This window comes from Amblyomma mixtum, chromosome 7 (assembly GCF_055824585.1).
Source record: "Amblyomma mixtum isolate Tamu chromosome 7, ASM5582458v1, whole genome shotgun sequence".
NCBI classification, from domain to species: Eukaryota; Metazoa; Arthropoda; class Arachnida; order Ixodida; family Ixodidae; genus Amblyomma; species Amblyomma mixtum.
This window is the reverse complement of record NC_143018.1, coordinates 20,068,429-20,086,915: the sequence shown is the minus strand read 5'-3', so window position 1 is coordinate 20,086,915 and position 18,487 is coordinate 20,068,429. Positions and strand designations below refer to the sequence as shown.

General features: G+C 46.9%; 1 protein-coding gene, 1 long non-coding RNA gene and 1 other non-coding gene across 3 annotated transcripts in view; 2 read left to right on the top strand and 1 right to left on the bottom strand.

Annotated features, from left to right (window-relative positions):
* Window positions 1-18,487, top strand: part of LOC149335158 (uncharacterized) — a 114,033-nt gene that overhangs the window by 8,875 nt on the left and 86,671 nt on the right. The gene's annotated exons all lie outside the window — the stretch shown is intronic.
* The window catches only part of LOC149335159 (uncharacterized), a 69,973-nt gene that overhangs the window by 1,142 nt on the left and 50,344 nt on the right, over window positions 1-18,487 (bottom strand). Inside the window, exons 2-3 of the mRNA XM_089553592.1 lie at window positions 10,692-11,023; window positions 8,690-8,791 (exon numbers count right to left, since the gene is read on the bottom strand). Of these exons, the coding sequence (XP_089409718.1) occupies window positions 8,690-8,791; window positions 10,692-10,989 (400 nt within the window). The 5' untranslated portion in view covers window positions 10,990-11,023. The remainder of the gene's footprint in view (window positions 1-8,689; window positions 8,792-10,691; window positions 11,024-18,487) is intronic.
* On the top strand, window positions 2,262-2,333 carry TRNAS-GCU (transfer RNA serine (anticodon GCU)). Its single transcript has one exon. It is a non-coding gene; the product is annotated as a tRNA-Ser (tRNA).

Here is an 18,487-nt window from a genome sequence, read left to right as displayed (position 1 = left end):
TCTATTCGCGCCGTCGTGGATTCGAAGTCCAGCTGCGACTATATTTTTTTATTTCTGCACCCTCAAGGTCGGGCACGCGACAGTATTCTTCGTTGGGTATATATTGCTCTCGCATTAAAGTAGCGAAGTAGTGCCTTCGCATTAAAAATTAACAACTGAAGTGCATTATTCCATCCGGTACGCGGTCAAGGGCGGTATCACTTCAGGGCACAGTGAGCCGGTGACACTCTACCCCTGATTTTAATTTACTTTCATCATGTAAACTTGTTTTCAACGTAGCACTAGGCACCAGCAGACCCTGTGCCATAGTAGCCAACGCCAGCGCTGGTCCGCCATCTGGGAAGAGGTTAGAAAAGCTCGCCACTTCAGGGGAGAGGGCAATAGGATGATGGGAGGACTGAATAGAAGCGGCTCAGGAAATTACGCAGGGGAAAAAGGGGAGGGAGAGATATGCTTTAGTTTTTTGACCAATGTTTGGACAAGAGCTAGGACTTGCCTTCGTACGTGTCTTATCTTCGCCTGAGCCCAGGCGAAGGCAAGTGCTCTTGCCGAAATGTTGGTTAGCGGAATGGGAGTTCTCAAAGAATTATAGTAGTAGTAGCAGTAGTAGACCCTTACTCAGCCATAAATTACAGGCCGAGCACATCGACCGCCTAAGAACAGCGGCCGAGAACGTCGCTGTTCTTCCCCTTCAGCGCCAAGCTTCTCTCCTGCACTCTTCTCTCCTCGGACATATTTATAACTGTACATTAAAACGACTGGGTGAAGGGACGATTCACATTATTATTTAGGTTTATGTGTATTGGGGTTTAACGTCCCAAAGCGACTCAGGCTATGAGGGACGCCGTGGTGGAGGGCTCCGGATAACTGCTTTCACCTGGGGTTCTTAATGTGCATCTTATTGATTATATTATGCGTATTTAAATTACCCCGCCGCGTTGGCTCAGTGGTTACGGCGCTCGGCTGCTAACCCGAAAGACGCGGGTTCGATCCCGGCGGCGGCGGCGGCTGAATTTCGATGAAGGCGAAATTCTAGAGGCCCGTGTGCTGTGCAGTGTCAGTGCACGTTAAAGAACCCCAGGTGGTCGAAATTTCCGGAGCTCTTCACTACGGCGTCCCTCATAGCCCGAGTTGCTTCGGGACGTTGAACCTCAATAAACCAATAAACCAAACGTATTTAAATATGGCGCATAATTCGCCCCGATTATTCATATTCTCGCATCATTTCACGCGGAACGAGACCTTCCCAGACACCTCTTCGTTCTCAGTTGTCGGACGATGCTCTAGCATCTGTGGTTGACTGCGTCTGCTATTTGTCAACTTTTGCTCCTCCATGGTGAGGATACACCTACGAGGAGAGGAACTAGGTGTGAGACAAGTGTCTGCTTTTTAGATACAACAGCGTGGAAGACGTGGACGAAATGAGAGGAAACATAGGACAAACGCTGACTCGCAGTGCCTTTGAACACAGTGCCACTCGAGCACTGCTGTAGGCAAAAAATGCTTTGCTTTTATGTTTTCTGCCCACATTGCACGCTTTACAGCGCTACGTAGATATTATATCATCCTGTTGTCATGCTTGTGTGCGAAAAGTATGCCCCAGACACAATATCGCACCAAATGCGTTTTGACACTGAACTGACTGGAGGCAGACATCGGACCAAGCCGGACGCCATACGCCGGTATCACCTCTCGGGTGGTACCCGGGGCGACCGCGTGGCGGCGACACCGTACTTCAAACTTGCGAGGCTCTCTGACGAGGCGCCATCGTGCCAAAGGCTGTTGGGAGACAGTTAAGGTGAGCCAGTCGCACATAGGCCCCATCTGGTGACCGCAGAGAAAACCGTTCCCACGTAGTAAAGAAAACTCTACGCAGTATGATTATTGCATTCCATGCTTCCAGGTGCTGACGGTTGAAAAGTAATGGAAAGGTTGCACGTGCACGTTTTCTTATCTGCCCTGATCTCTAGATTTTTGTGACCGTAAACTGTTTCACGCCATACGGAGCAGTAGAATATTATCGGTGGAGGAGAGTGTTATTCTGAACTTAGCTATACACGTGTGCTTTTTACGTTTTGAGTGACGAGTGCGATCGAGGGAAGGTATATATGGCGCGGTGTCGAAACTTCACTCTTACTCGATGCAATAAGCTCAATGAAAAGTCGTGTAAACCCTCCCTTATCAGCAAGAAAGCAAATATCTAAAGCCCGCTATTACATTTAGGTATCTTAAGCCCGCTATTACATTTAGGTCTCAGCCCTGCCGCGGTGGCTCAGTGGTTAGAGCGCTCGGCTGCTGACCCGAAAGACGCGGGTTCGATCCCGTCTGCGGCGGCTGAATTTCGATGGAGGCGAAATTCTAGAGACCCGTGTACTGTGCGATGTCAGTGCAGGTTAAAGAACCCCAGGTGGTCGAAATTTCCGGAGCCTTTCACTACGGCGTCTCTCATAGCCTGAGTCGGTTTGGGACGTTATACCCCAGTAAACCAAACCAAACCAAACCAAACCAAACCAAACCAAACATTTAGGTCTCACTGAGTTCTCTATAGGGATAACCAATGTTCTATGTTATTTCCTCAATAACAACAATCTTTCTTACGTTAGTACCGGCTGGGTCTAATTACCGCCAAAGCCTGCTCAGCCGAATACGACACTTAAACGGAGACGCATTTCTACACAGCGCGGAGTATTCACGGTGCCAGCACACGTGACGACGAATTAAAATCTCGAGTGCCGCGCAACAGCAGCGAGCACCGGCAAAGTGACGCCGCGCTCTACGCATAGCTATAGCGCCACTCGTCCAGAGTATAAAAGTCGTCGTTTTACGACATCGCTGCAGATGTCGCAGCAATTAGCCGGCTCGTAAAGGAAAACGCCCACGGATTGCATCTGCCAACTGTACAGACGATTCCGCGTGGCAGAAAATGACACGCCGCACTGTGTCTCGAGGTCCGTGAACTTTTGAAAACAGAGGAGAAACTATCGTTCGAAGAGTCGAGTTGTTAGCGCGCTGGCGCGAATTCAGGGTAACCCAGGATTTGATGACGGCATTTATACTGAAAAGAGTCCCGAATATTTGCACCCCGACACGTGCTACAATATTTTGCTAAAAAGGGCCGAAGCAATCTTTGACTTCAAGGGCAATAGCAGCACTTTTTTGAGAATTTCGCGCTATTCAAGGATTCAAGTCTATATTGGGTGTAGGTAAAGTACGCCAAGTGTTTTTGCACTAGCATTTAAAATAGTGACGTAATCGACGATTGAATGTTTCGCTTCTCCTCAATGCACCGGAGGAGTGCAGAGAAATTCACCGTGTTGTCACGAAAACCGGGTAAGTTGAAGCTTCTTCCCCTCCCCCTTCTAAAATGTAACCTGTCCGATATCAAACAGTTTCCTTCTCAGCCAGCCCCGTGTCCAGGAGACGGACACAATGCATCCGCCCTCCGCACTCCAACCTTTTCAGGGGCGCATTTATGGGTAGCTCAGGGACCTTACTATTTGAAAAAGGAGACGCAAATGCGGTTTTCCGAGAGAAAATTTCTCGCTAATGTGGAGGGGGGACTCTCACCTCTCTTTAATTCGTTCTTGAACCTGCAGTGAAAGTGATCTCTGATCATGCCGCTGATACCATCATTAGATCGGCATCCAGTGCGTGCGAAAGGTAACTGTTAATACATACATCTCCGCTACTGCATCGGGGCAGAAAGCGATAAAGCGTCCTCTGCTGAGTCGGCGAAGATGTTGCTGCTGTCGCTGTACATACTAACACCGTCTCGTGGTTGACATGACGTTCGGACATAAGGGAGGAATATTTATTGTGGCCGTAAGTCTCTGGCGACCTCGTTACGGTCTTCGAGGAGGACAGTCGAGGACGACGACCTCACCCGGGGAGCCGAAGGAAATAAAGCGAAAGCCCATGGTTGTTTCCACTTGGCCTGGAAACGGCGAGCGTATACATTGTGAAGCCGGTATGTCGTTTATTGCATTGTGCTTGTGTTTTTTTTTATATCATATTTATTATGTTCTCTTATTAACTTGCGTTGTCATTTATTTCGCTTGATCCTTTTTTATGAGTGTGGGATGCTTTATTCGATTCTTCTCATAGTTATTCTCTACACGAGGTACCCGTATTGTTATCGGCTATGGTACTTCTTTTTCTGTATAACTTTTCGCAACATGAGATCTTCCTAATTGTTAAGTTGGTTTTTCCAGCCTACACTTCGTGCAACTAATGGCGCAGTTGGCAGAGGTCAGGCAAAGATGAAATACTGATTACGTGTTCAGGCGGCTGAAAAGTGCATAAAGCGTACTTGGTGAATTCACTTAAGCATTTGCTAAGTCGAAAAACGCTAGCATCTAATTGCTTTTAAAACTGCCTCTTCTGCCATTAGTTAGGACCAATGCATTGCGGAAAAACCGACTGAAGAATTAGGGAAATCTTAAACACTAACGAAATTTTTATTCTGATCAGTGATTTGACCCGTCCCTCGATAGCCCGAACACGGTCCCGAAGCAAACTGACATCATGCCGACGCATTTTTCTGAAACCCCATCACCTAGTGCAACAGTTTGATTGACAAGTGTAGGACCCCTCCACTTCAAGTTTCACTTCGCACCACTCATAATCATCATCATCAGCCTGACTACGCCCACTGCAGGACAAAAGCCTCTCACATGCCTCCCCCGTTAACCCTGTCTTTTACCAGCTGCAGCCACCGTATCCCCGCAAACTTCTTAATCTCATCCGCCCACCTAACGTTCTGCCGCACCCTGCTACGCTTCTCTTCCATTGGAATCCAGTCTGTTACCCTTAAGGACCATCGGTTATTTGCCTTCGCATTACATGCCCTGCCCAGGCCCATTTCTTCCTTTTGGTTTCAAATGGGATGCCATTAACCCGTGTTTGTTCCCTCACCCATTCTGCCCTCTTCCGATCTCTTAACGTTACACCTATCATGTTTCTTTCCATAGCTAGCTGCGTTGTCCTTAACTTAAGCTGAACCCTTTTCGTTTCTGCCCCATAGGTGAGTACCGGTAAGATACAGCTGCTATATATTTTTATATACTACGGAATTTCAAAACCTAATCCTTTCTGCAACAAGAAGAAAAAAAAACTAAATTTGCCATCATTGTGACTGTGACTGCATCGCATTAACTTACGCTCGCACTTACTGAGTGTGCCCAGTCGGATAACATAACCACGAAGATGGCGCATCCTCGAGAGGGTGCGCACCTCCGACCATGTCACGTTCCTTGGATATCCGTCGGACGTCCGAAACAAGTCAACGCACACATTACTGCTGATAGAACGTCGATATCGACTTCCAATGTTGATATCCGCACTTATGAATCCTTGGATGTTAGGATTTAGTGGACACGGACGTCCGCAGGTGCACAATATCTATTTGCTGCTGTGAAATGGATATTTTCAAAATGACAAGTCAGGAATATTCATTCATAGAAATTTGAAATATTTCTTTTTTCGTGGACGTGGAGGACAATTTGTTTGATGTGCCCGCACTAGACAAAATTCGGATATCATAAGAAAAACTGAACAATATGGATCAGCACTAACCCATAGTGGATGCTAGCACAAATTAAACAGCATATAATAAGGGGGGAAAACTCAAAGAAAATACTTCGCTTCATGGTGTAGGCATTGGCAAGCACCGCACGATTTTTAAATTGTGAGGAAATGTTTTCTGGAAGTTCATTTTTTAACCGACCAACCGCTTGTGATGAAGGGCTGGAATTTTGCTCTCACAAGCTACCTCCAGATCAATACCTAATGCACGATCGAATTATCGTATTGTGTTCGTGAATGCTGATGCAAGAGGACAATCTGCCCAGATGTTAGAAAAACAGTTCCTACCCGAATAATAATGATACTTGCATATATCCATTATCTCATTTTGCTAAACGAACAAACTATAGTATACGTTAAAGTAAAGAGGCAGTACAAAAATACTACGGCAATAAAACATGCCCGTGTCTCGTGTGCTATTAGCTTAAAAGCTGTACCAAACCAAGCTTCTACAGTCGAGCGATCACTAGAGTTGTCCATGTCTTGTTCACTATTTGCTTGAAAGATGTACCAAGCCAAGCTTCTACAGTCGAACAAAGTATGTGCTTCGGACATCCATAAAACATCCAGAACACTTATCTCCGAGCTTCTTATTTCTTTAGAACATGTACCTTAGGGATTATATAGATGTGATTCGACATTCAGGATGTCAAACGAATGTTGAGACTCTAAAATCATGTCCCTCAGACGTCCCAGGCAGATCAGTGATTATTTGGGTGGTGTGTTGGAGGTCCGCATGATAGAACATGTACTTTAGGGATTATATAGATGTGACTCGACATTCAGGATGTCAAACGAATGTTTGGGACACTCTAAAATCATGTCCCTCAGACATCCTATGGAGATCACTTATTATTTTGGCTGTGTGTTGGAGGTTCGGATGAATAATACAGCACATTTCCAGCCATGTGAATGCACAGGTCTTCAGCTATGGCGACGACGACATCGGACGTCACTTACACCGCGGAAAGTCTCTCACACGCCGATCGTTGTGAAAACCTTAATCCGGATTAAGCCCTTGCCATTCACATAGACGCAAAAGCAGTATATAGCGGCCGCACCAGCTGCAGTCCGATAACGGCACCGAAGGAATGCGGCAACGAAGGAAGCAGAAACCCCAACCAGAGCGAAGAGCGTGCCTGCCGGGTTCCGTGAACTAACGATGGAGGTCGGTGGGCGTATACGGGCGTGATTTACAGCTTCGCATCCAGACCGCGAGGGAGAGGAAAGCTGCACGTTTCCTCCGACGCCCCGAGCGCAGGCACGGACATGGGGCCCGGACGCCGCGATGATTCGAGCTGCGCTGGAGTCCTCGTGGGCCTGCGCTGACCTCAATTCAACGTTCTCTGTACCTGAGCAGAACCCGGTCTCTGATTAAGCATTTGTATCTAGGAGGCTTCGCGATGTTCTGGTTTATCAAGGTGGTCCCAGCTTGGATCTGTCTCTTGTCTGCAGATCAATCACTGGTTCCGATACGTTGCCGAAAGTTGTTTTGAAACAACCGTTTTGTGGTACGGCTTTCAACTTGGCCTCGAATTTCGGTGTCAGAGTGTTGATAAACCACACGGTGAGGTTCGCGTCAAGGAATACTGCTGTGTTTATACCTGAAGTTTTGCTAGGCATTTTGAATCCTATGAGTCATTTGAAACCATTTCCGAAAGAATTATGTACAAATAGTTTGTCCAGAACTATACATACTACATGGTTAAGTGCATATGATCGCAAGATGCCCTAGCCTTGTGACCATATATGTTTAAGTGTGTTTATATTCACGCAGGCACTTTTCGCAATTAGTCTTTTCGTACCGTCACCCGTGCAGTTCCTTTCTGGGTTCTCATATGACAGCGTTTTCACGGTTTTTTCGGTAGATCTGCACCTTGTCACCGCTGTACTACTCAACCACTCCGCATGTAGAGTACGTGACATAACGCTGTTCACATAATAAAGGAGTAATTACTCATTGGCACCCACCCAAGCTGAGCCATAGAAAAGCTATACATCTTTTTTAGAAACTTCGTAGATAAAGAAAAATTCGTCCTGGTCCGGGGTTCGAACCCGGGACCACCACTTCACCGGGCAGTCGCTCTACCAACTGAGCTAACCTGGACGGCAAGCTGGTTGCGCTGGCTGCGCTCGTGTGGTTGTCAGTGAGTAATTACTCCCTTATTACAAATATACTCCACCTTGGGGGATTCCCCTAAACATTTGACCAACGCTGTTCACAACGGCAAATATATTTCATATGTCACTGTGAGCAACATGATGTGCACTCGCCGTCAAAAGTAAATGGAAGGCGACTTTGTCAAACAAAATAAATTTCTTTAAATTTAAAGCATAATGGTTCATGTTTGTTGGTGCACAGTGCAATTCGCAAAATCACAATTAGGCTGCACACATGTTTTCAAGGATGCATGAATTAAGGGGGCTATGATTAAATTTTTTTATTAATATTGCCTTCCATTTACTTCTGACGGCATCTGTACGTTAAGGAAATTTAAAACATTGTATTATACAGGGCTCTGAAAATCAGCGTCGGCACAGCAGAATAGCTGATTTCATACATAGCCATGGGCGTCCGGAAGGGGGGGGGGGCGGTTGCCCCCCCACCCCCAATTACGGATATTATTTATGCACTAGTAGAAAACAACTACACAGCTTGATTAGCACGCTTAGGTGATATTAAGTTATCGGATTTTGCTTATTGAGTTCAATTCTTTGTTCATTAATAAATTCTAACGTTTGTTCTCCAAGCCTACCACTAATCTGCTGCTTCTAATTTTTGTTTCATGTGCGCAGTTTAGACCACGAATAGTTCCTTTTTGGTGCTAACCTACCGCCTCCCCCATACCCGGCCATCGGGTGCACCCCCCTGGAAAAAGTTCTGCGGACGCCCTTGTACATAGCTTTGTTGTGTTCGTCGCGTGCTTTATCGCTGATTAGTTGAGAACAAAACAGCGTCCCCCTCCCTCTTTCCTTCTGTTCCGGTGCACCTTTCCCGGTTCACTCGTCGACACGCGGCGACACCGACAGGCCTGCTACGTTCGAGTTGAGTGACGTCGTTCAACCGAAATTCGTTTTATATACTCAACGCACAAGCCAGACTCACCATCGTTGAACTCTTTGTTGAGCGTGGCCCCACTCTTGGACAACATATTAATCTTGGCTTTGTAGTTCCGCTCGGTCATCTGGTCGACGTACTCCACCATGCCTGGGCGGGAACAGAGAGCGCGAAAGGCACTGTGAGGCGTTCGACTGCCTGCACGAATCTCCGTACAGGGCGTACGTGTCAGAGGTTAGGACGATACTGCAGTGTAACGCTGCAGACAAGATCAAATAATAAAAAAAGCAGGATCAGCAGGAAAGTAAACTGAGAGAAGATTTCGCTTGGGTATACGCCATAAAAAAAAAGAAAAAAAAACTCAAAAGTATTGTTGCCACTGTGTAACGCGAGATTCCGCGTCAGCTGTTGAGGTATTTTTATTTCACGATGTACTGGGGCAATGGATTTGCCACACTTTCTCCCCTCCTTCCATGATAACGATCATCTGGATGGTTTCTGTGGCAGACTCCTTCCGGTTGCGTCTTCCTCCGCTCTCGCCACATCCCTCTCTTTCCACAGCAACCACGCAGCAACAGCAACACACACACACATCAACAGTTCGCGTGGTACACACCCTCCGGATACGCATTACTACCACAACGACGCGGAACCCAGGGAAATATGAAGGCAAACGGAAATGTCTACTCGGTTGGTACTGTCTTCCGGCAGCAATACTATGCCATGGACGACACAGCAAGGTTCGTTGACTTCGCGGTGTACCAGACGGAAAGATAAAGTGACAAGTCAGTATCAAGGGAGTGCAGACGTGAGGCCTAAAAACAACCAGAATTCTATAGCGCTGGAACGGCTGGAACACTATGAACTTCTACGTCCCGTGGTATAGTGGCCTAGCCAAAAAAAATTCGTTTTATTTGGGGGTGGCGTGATAGCAATATCAGCGCTCGGACCCTATATGCAAGTGTGTTGGATAAGCGGGAAAGTGCGGTAATCAGGGCCACTCGCATTTCTGGAGAGTGCGAGAAGGCTTCAGCCGCGGACAGCTACACTTCCGCTCGCTTTCCGTACCCCACTCGCTGTGTGATGTCCGTGTTCATTGTTACGTCTTCTGCAAATGGCGTTGACATCAGGTTGAAAAAGCATTTCGTGCCTCATCCCATCTAAGCTCAGAGGCAAAACTGAGCGGTCATTTTTTACCTGTAACGCAAGACGGAGATTAGAGAGATAGGCGAGTTTGTACTCGTTTATACAAAAACAAACGGTGCTAAGGGACGCGGGACTGGAAGAAAAGTGGTCACTAAAACGACGAATAAAACATATTGTCGTGAACCAGTGCTCATTCTCTGACTTCATCCGTCTAGTCCTGCGTCAATTCCTCCGTCCTTCAGCTCTCTTCCTTTTGGGCTTTATTTATTTATTTATACAAAATACCTACAGCGCCCCAACTGGGGCATTGTTGTAGGGGGAAACACCATAAAAGCAACAGGTAAAATACAGTGATTGAGGCAAATGATGCAATATACTGAGAAAACCCACGGACTATAGGAGTAAAGGCAAAAATGAAAAGAACGTTGCAGAAACAGAAACACGCCCGCGACCTACGCGGAGAAAATGATATTTAAAATACAGCACTATTTTAGCAAACACAAAACTAGAACACAATGTACCAGGATAATAGCTATTGCTACACTGATACTAACAGTCATGTTAACTTAATGCAGTCATATTAACAGGTGGTTTTGCAAAGCAATGTAAAACGATTTGGGAGGGGAAGCAGCAATTTGTGCAGGCAGGCTGTTCCAGTCATGTATTGTTCGTGGGAAAAAAACTATATTTGAATGTGTTAATTCGGGAATTGTACTCGCGCACTTTTAGTGGGTGGTCGGTGCGCGCGGAAACGTAACTTGGTTCATGTATGTATTTCTCTTTTGAAATACCAGGTTTTCCATTGAGAACATTGTAAAAGAAAGAGAGTCTCAAATATTTTCTCCTTTTTTTTTCAAGTAACGGATAGGGTAAGGTAAGGTAACGGATAGGGTAAGCAGCTTACGGCCGAGCAGTATGTGGAAGCGTCCTCTCGTGTCCGGCGGCGCCTGCCGGTAGTTGATGACGTTCTTGATGCAGTGCTTGGCCCGCGGCTTGAACACCCGCAGGTTGTGCGCCGTGTCGATTATGCCGGCCCTGCCTTCTTCGGATGAAGGGGCCGGCGCCACCTCGACCGTGATGCTGGCGGCCGACGCCCCCAGGGCGCATCCCAGTAACGTGGCGGCCGCCACCAGGGCCGGCACGATGCGGACGCATGCAGCGCCCCCACTGCTCGCCCCGTCAGCAGCGCTGCCGGTAGGCATCCCGTGGCATCCGCTGTCTCTGCACCTGCAGCACCTGCGTCAGCCCAGCTGCAGTTCAGCTCGTTTCGACACACCTGCGCGGGTTGATGGGCTGTTCGAGGATATGCATGGAGCCGAGTTAAGAAGGCAGTGTTAATTTCGGCGAAAGCTGTTTCTTTTGACGTCACCTTTTTTTGTACAGTAATGCTACTGTTGGCTGGTGTATAAATCCACATGCAACTTCTCTGCTACTTCAACGATCTCATCTAAATTGGCCCCGCCGCGGTGGTTCAGTGGTTACGGCGTTCGGCTGCTGGTCCGAAAGATGCGGGTTCGATCCCGGCCGCAGCGGACGGATGAATTTCGATGGAGGCGAAATTCTAGAGGCCGGTGTACTCTGCGATGTCAGTGCACGTTAAAGAACCCCAGGTGGTCGAAATTTCCGGGGCCCTTCACTACGGCGTCCCTTATAGCCTGAGTCGCTTTGGGCGTTTTCTGGTTCTCTAAGCTAATTGGTTTAGAATTTTTCAAATCTCTTGACGTCACCTTTTTTTGTACAGTAATGCTACTGTTGGCTGGTGTATAAATCCACATGCAACTTCTTTGCTACTTCAACGATCTCATCAAAATTGACCCCGCCGCAGTGGCTCAGTGGTTACGGCGCTGGGCTGCTGGCCCGAAAGACGCGGGTTCGATCCCGGCCGCAGCGGACGGACGAATTTCGATGGAGGCGAAATTCTAGAGGCCGGTGTACTCTGCGATGTCAGTGCACGTTAAAGAACCCCAGGTGGTCGAAATTTCCGGGGCCCTTCACTACGGCGTCCCTTATAGCCTGAGTCGCTTTGGGACGTTAAACCGCCATAAAACCAAAAACCAATCACTAAATTGGTAATAAACGTCTCCGCTATGCTAAAAAACGTCTAATGACATTGCCGTGCGCATATTTCGCTTCGTATCTGCTATTTTCCCGAGCCCAATTTCCTCCTTTGCTGCTTTTAGGCCTCTTCCGTGCTTTAGTGATTTCTCAAACCTCCCCATGTTACCCTCTCCTGTGCCTTAAATATATCTGGCGCTTATTGCATAACTTTGAAAGTTTCTGCTACTTTTATCTTATTTGTGGTTTTAGAGACTTTCATGGCCTGGCGTTTCTTGATAATATCATCTATTTATTGCGACAGCTTGCCAGTGTCCGGCCTAACTACGTTACCCGCGCCATAGTGGCCTTAAACCGGAGCAAGGCACAAGTAAAAAGCTTCGGAGTATTTTTAAAAGGACCTGCATCTGCTTCGAAAGTATGTAAGTGTGTGCAAATGCTGGTGAGCATTATTGCGCCCAATAATCATGCACGTTCGCGCCTGCACAGTACCGCTTATGTCCTCATTACTTTTGTCGTCGTACTAAAGTCACACTCAATGATGACGTCACTAGCAGGAAAGGCTTATTCTCTAGGTATAATATGGCCGTGTGTTCGTGAAAGTATCCCAGTTTCTGCTCTCCGCTTCGTGGCTTAAGACCTGAAAGTGTCGACGTTCGCCCGTCACAACAGCTGCCTCTTTTGGACCCGCCGGGAAGAAAAGAGCTTCGTGGCGGGAACGGGCTCGTTAGGGGTGGAAAAAAAGAACGAAATAAGGCAAAACGACGCTAAGTACGCCTCAACGTGGCAGAAGGTAAGGCATTAGAGAGGACTCGCTGATTGCTCTCGGCTGGGGCGCGGCGGTGACGACGAAATGAAACGAGAACGCTCTCCGCCGAGACTGTGACGTGGCTTTGGTGGGGATTAAGAGGAGCCGCCATGGCTGCTTCACAGAAGATTTTTCTGAAAAGTTTTAGTGCAAACAGCAGACCAACAAGCACAAAACACTTGAAAGACGACGCACGCACGCACGCACGCACACGCGCGCGCGCGCGCGCGCGCGCACACACACACACACACACACACACACACACACACACACACACACACACACACACACACACACACACACACACACACACACACACACACACACACACACACACACGCGCACACGCACGCACACGCACACACGCACACGCACGCACACACACACACACACACACACGCGCGCGCGCGCGCGCGCACACACACACACACACACACACGCGCGCGCGCACGCACACACGCACACACACACGCACGCGCAAGCACGAACACGCACGCACCCACACAAGCGCAAAAGCGCGAAAGAACAGCATTTGTTGGTGTACGTCGTCTTTCTCGTCGTGGCTTGTGTCTGTCTGTGCTAAAACTCTAAAACGTTTTGCATGATCGATATGTACTAACTCGGTCAAATCAAAGTTTGTCCGCTAGTAAAGTGAGATTAACGCATCCGACGCAAGGGTGACGTTGTACTGCAAAGGGACATCGGACATGCGAAGAGGGTATACGGAACGAACAGACGCTATAGTGAGCATGTATTGCGTGCAGCCTTTCATCAGTATGATATGACTTTCGCTCTGCAGCCCACAGCTAAGAAATGCCAACACGTTAAAACGTCCGCACTTGCGATGGTGAAGAATTTTAACGGTGCGAGGGCATCTGTGACCAATGAGCGCCTTTGCACAAGGTGTCTTTCGTCTGCTCAAGGCGGGGTCCAAGACGCATATTTCAGTCATGTCACCCCAGGGAAGCCGGGACTAGGGGAAAGCTTGTACCCATTGTATACCGGTGGGTACTCAGCGGCACTGAGGGTCGAAGCCCGTACCTCTCGCATACGAGGCGGATGCTCAACGACTAGGTCACCGCTGGGGTATTTCCGCACGAGCAAATCGTGGCAAGCGTGTCAACAACGCATGCAAGCTGAATATTCTCGCCAGCGTATTTGCTGTGGTTCTCCAAACCGCCTGCCATCCTTGGCGGCCTTTATTGTTTTGGGATGGCATTCGTTGAGTCAGTGAAAATAAAGGGCGACATCCGGTCGCTCTGTTTGCTCCGTATCATGGAAGAGGAGAAGGCGTTGAGACACCATATTTTTAGATGCCAGTTTCACTCTTTGGAACAGTGCACAAGACAGTAGTATCCTTGTCACGCGACAAGTCATACCCCAGAAATTCTGGACAAAAGCATTTTTGAGTGGGAAACCGTTTATGAACGCAATTTTTTCATGTAATGTACAATTTCACTATAACGATCAACATATCTGCAGATAACCCGACGGCAGTCTTGAATTTTTTTTTCTATTAACGTTTTTGCTATTGTCAAAAGCGTTTCCCATAAGTTTTCTATGTGAGTATTAACTGCTCGATGCTACCGCTGGAAACACTTTAAAAGAAAGATTTTGCAACACATCACAAGATAGGACCATTACCTTCAATATTACCGGTAAAGTATTTTACAATTTTACAATTTTCAAAATTTTTGTCCGAAATTTCTGTACATGAATTCGCCTGGCCAGCTGAATAACTTATAAATTATATTTCTTCTCATGCCTTTCGGTATCGGTCTTAGCAGTTGAGCGGTGCTTGTGACGTAAAAAACCTGCTGAGGTCGCATGAGGCGTACAAAAGCTGTGATATAAATATTGCTTGCTCATTTTTTTTCAGTCCAGGTCTTGGCCAGGCGAGTTGATGTCCAGAAATTTCGGACAAAAATTTTGAAAATTGGAAAATTGTAAAATACTTTTGCGGTAATATTGAAGGTAATGGTCCATTCTTGTGATATCTTGCAAAATATTTCTTTTAAAATGTTTCCAGCGGTTTTGAATTAAAACGCACAAAGCGGGGACCATACTGCAGTTTTTGTATGCCTCATGTGACTTCAGCTCGTATATTATACCGCAGACATAGTTCGGCTGTTGAAATCGAAGCAGAATTAGAGAAAAAATTTCAATAATGAATTGGGGCAATACACGTGGCTGTCCAAGTTTTCTAATGTGCAGCGCATCATTAGAAAGGAAGAACACGCAACTAAAATTTTATATGTCTACTTCTTTAACAAAAGCATTATCGAAGATAAAAGCTGGTTAGAGCTGTTATGCTGTCGTTAAGCGCTGGGAAGCTGCAACAGCAACAACGCTCAACGATTGCAATCGATCTTAGGCTGATCGGTCATCACATAGTTCCTGCTGAATCAACACCACCTCACGGCATTAAACAAATACGAAATCATGGGCATATTTAACGAGTGGGGTTTCCTGAGAGAGAAATTTTCCATGCAAAACCACATTGTCTACACATTTTTTTTTCGACTATGAAGTTTCTAGAAATTTCTAGAACTTTCTCCGCACTCCGCGTGGTGAATGTACAGTCTTTGTCAAAAGTAACCAGGCTGCACGTTTTTTTCTTCTCAGTCGTATATTGAAGCTATTACGCCAGCCCTCAAGCTCTAAATCTCTGTATGGTAAGAAGAACCCCTGTTCTCACCTTCAAAGAACTTTTTGATCTTTAAGGAGGCCGTAAGGGCTCTACTATACGAATGAGAAGCAAACCATGCAGCCTGGTTACTTTTGGCAAAGACTGTACATACTGCGCCCAATATTACTTGTGACACATCGGTTCGTGAAGCAGCGCCAGCCCTGCAGAGCTGATAAGTTCGGCATTTTTCCGCGACGGCTCGACGCATGCGCAGTCGCAACGTTCGAAAGGCGCGGAACGCGTAAAGCTGAGTGCGGTCAGTGCCGGCGCTTTGCAGGTCACAATAAGCGCAATTGTATGTTCCAGCATGAGACACATAGACGAGGAAAATTTGTTGTAGTGGCGAAATCTACTGTGCATTATGGTGACGTACTTGTATAAACTAACCAATACGTGTCTTTCACGTATGCATGACATTCTAAACTAAAGCGAATTTTTCAAAAATTGTGCGATTCGCCACCACAAGTAGTCTGCAGTGGAGACTACGCAGGATCTGCCACTTAAAGACACTAGATGGCGGTAGTTGGCGGAATTGCCACATCTGATATTCGTGCACATGATTAGCACTTCCCAGTTCAAAACTTCGATGGCTGCATCTGCCAGACAATATAGACGATTGGCTATAGGTGGCGCAACGAGCAGCGAAAAATTAGGAAACAGGAGTAGGAGCTGAACGCAGCTCTTGTAGCCCGCTTCACAGAGTTAAAATGCTTACCAGTTTGGGGACTATACCGTGGCGTATAAGGACTATTGGCGTGCAGGCACCAACTGCCGTACATGTCAGCTGGTTTAGTTGAGCAGATGTTTCCACAGAGCAGGCATGAAGAGGATGCCATCACGCCAACAGAAACCCATAACCGAAGCTTTAATTATTACCGCGAAGTCGAATATGTGCGAGCGAAAAACAAAACAAAAGCTAGAAGGGAGTAGCCGAAAAAAAACAGAGCGTTAAAAAAAAGCAGCAAAAGGTGGAAATCAATAACTAAATAGGAAGGAAGACAAAGAAAGAAGAAGGAAGAGGTGGGAGGGGGAGAGAGAAGAATAAAAAAGAGAAAGGAAGAAAGAAAGATGGCGAAGACACGGTGGAAGAACTTATGATTAAAGAAAGATACAGAAAAAATAAACGTATTAAGAATGAAGTAATACGGATCTTAGAACAAAGGAATCGATCTGAGATTCCAGCTGTGCGCTCCCTTTACTGGAGTACACACAATTACGACAAAGGTTCTGGCTCGTCCGTCTTTCTAGCGAGTTCATTTACGGACGTTTCAACCAGCGCCGCTTGTCAGCGAGTCCTCTGTGGCGCCTGTCTGTGTGATGCCAAGCACGCTCCTAATATCCAATGTCTTCCACGCGCCACCATTATTTATGTACTCCCTTGATGTTTACGATGAGTTATCGGTTTTTAAGATCCCTTTGAGCGGGTTCGCTGCGTCAGCTAAAGTGGGGGGAAAAAAAGAGAAAAAGGAGCTTGCGATGAAAGAAAACGATACAAGCAGCAGAGTCTCGTTGCTCGTATTTACTCGCTCTTACAGGCGCCGTTGACAGGCGCTGACAACGCGGCGACCATTTGTTGCTCGCGTGCCGGCGACCGGCGTTTAATCGCTGTCAGCCATCGCGCAGCCGCCTCTTCCGCTGCCATTAGGGCACGAGACGGGAATATAACCGTCGTCGCGAGCACGATGCAGTCCTGCCGCGAAAGTTGGTTTGTCCCCTTGTGAAATTATTGAGCTCGCTGGAGTCGGAAGAAGGCGATGAGCGAGTAAAGTAAAACTATGAGAACAATGGCAAACAACGAACGCATTGTACCGCTAGCTCATCTATGAAGGTTGTGAGAAAGATTCAGTCTGAGGACAGCGCAAAGAGCGATGGAAAGGAAAATGAGGCTTACACAAAGAGGCAGACATAAGCATTTGTTTTTTTGGCTGCGTCGCGAATTAATGGGGGCGTCCATAGAAGAGTGAGAGAAAGAGATACTTTAATGAATAAAGGAGAGGCCCATAGAAGAGTGGTGTTAGTGTAAATGACTAGCGCGCGGTGAGGTTGGAGACTTCATGAATTTTGGGGTGTTAACGTAGCTGACTTCAGCGCAGTTAACTTCGAGACAAGGTGTGTTTGTGGTGGGGACGTTAGCACATCAGACTTGCATTTAGCGTAGTTCACGACTTGATGGACCTGGGGGTGGGGATTTAGCGTAGCTGACTTGCACACGCAGAATTTAGAGTTTTCGTGAACCTAATAGAGGAGGTGTTGCGTAGCTCGAGATTTTATGAACATGTGAAGGGGGTGTTAATTATCTGACCTCCGAGCAGTGAAGTTTGAGACTATAGATGAACATAATGGTTGGGATGTTAGCGTACCTGACTTCTGCACACTGTAGTTCGAGACTTGATGAACTTGGTGTTGGGGATGTTAGTGTGGCGTCATCTTAGTGAAGTTAGATTCTTGATGAACTTGGTGATAGGGATGGTAGCATGGCTGCCTTCGGCACAGTGAAGTTGCATACTTAGTGAAATTGGTGGTGAGGAAGTTATCGTGACTGCTACCGCAGAGTGAAGTTGAATATTTTCTATACTTGTTGGTGTGAGTGTTAGCTTGGCTGACTTACCGAGAGTGAAGTTGGACACTTGATGAACTTGGTAGTTGGGATGTTGCATGGCTGACTTCCGCACTGCTAAGTTGGAACACGGCCGGTGGATAAGCAATGTACGTTGTTGGAGACTTTATGAACGTGGCGGTAGGGAGGTTAGCGTGACGCACAGTGTAATTCGAGACTTGATGTCTGAGTGGTGGGGTTGTTAGTGTAGCAGAGTTGCGTACAGTGTAGTTCATAACTTGATGAACTTTGTTGTGGGGTGATTAGGCTGTTAGTGCAGCTGATTTTCGCACAGTTAAGATAGAGATTTCGTGAAATTGATAGTGGAGGTATTGCGTGCTGACTTTCGCACAGTGAAAGTTTGAGACTTGATGAACATGGTGGTGGGGATGTTAGCATAGCTAACTTCTGCACAGTGAAGTTGTATGCTTGAGGAAATTGTTTGCATATAGCTGACTTTCACACAGTGTACTTCGAGACGTGATGAATATGCTTGTCCTAGTTCGCCTAGGTGAATTGCGCACAGTGAAGATCGAAACAATTAACTTGATG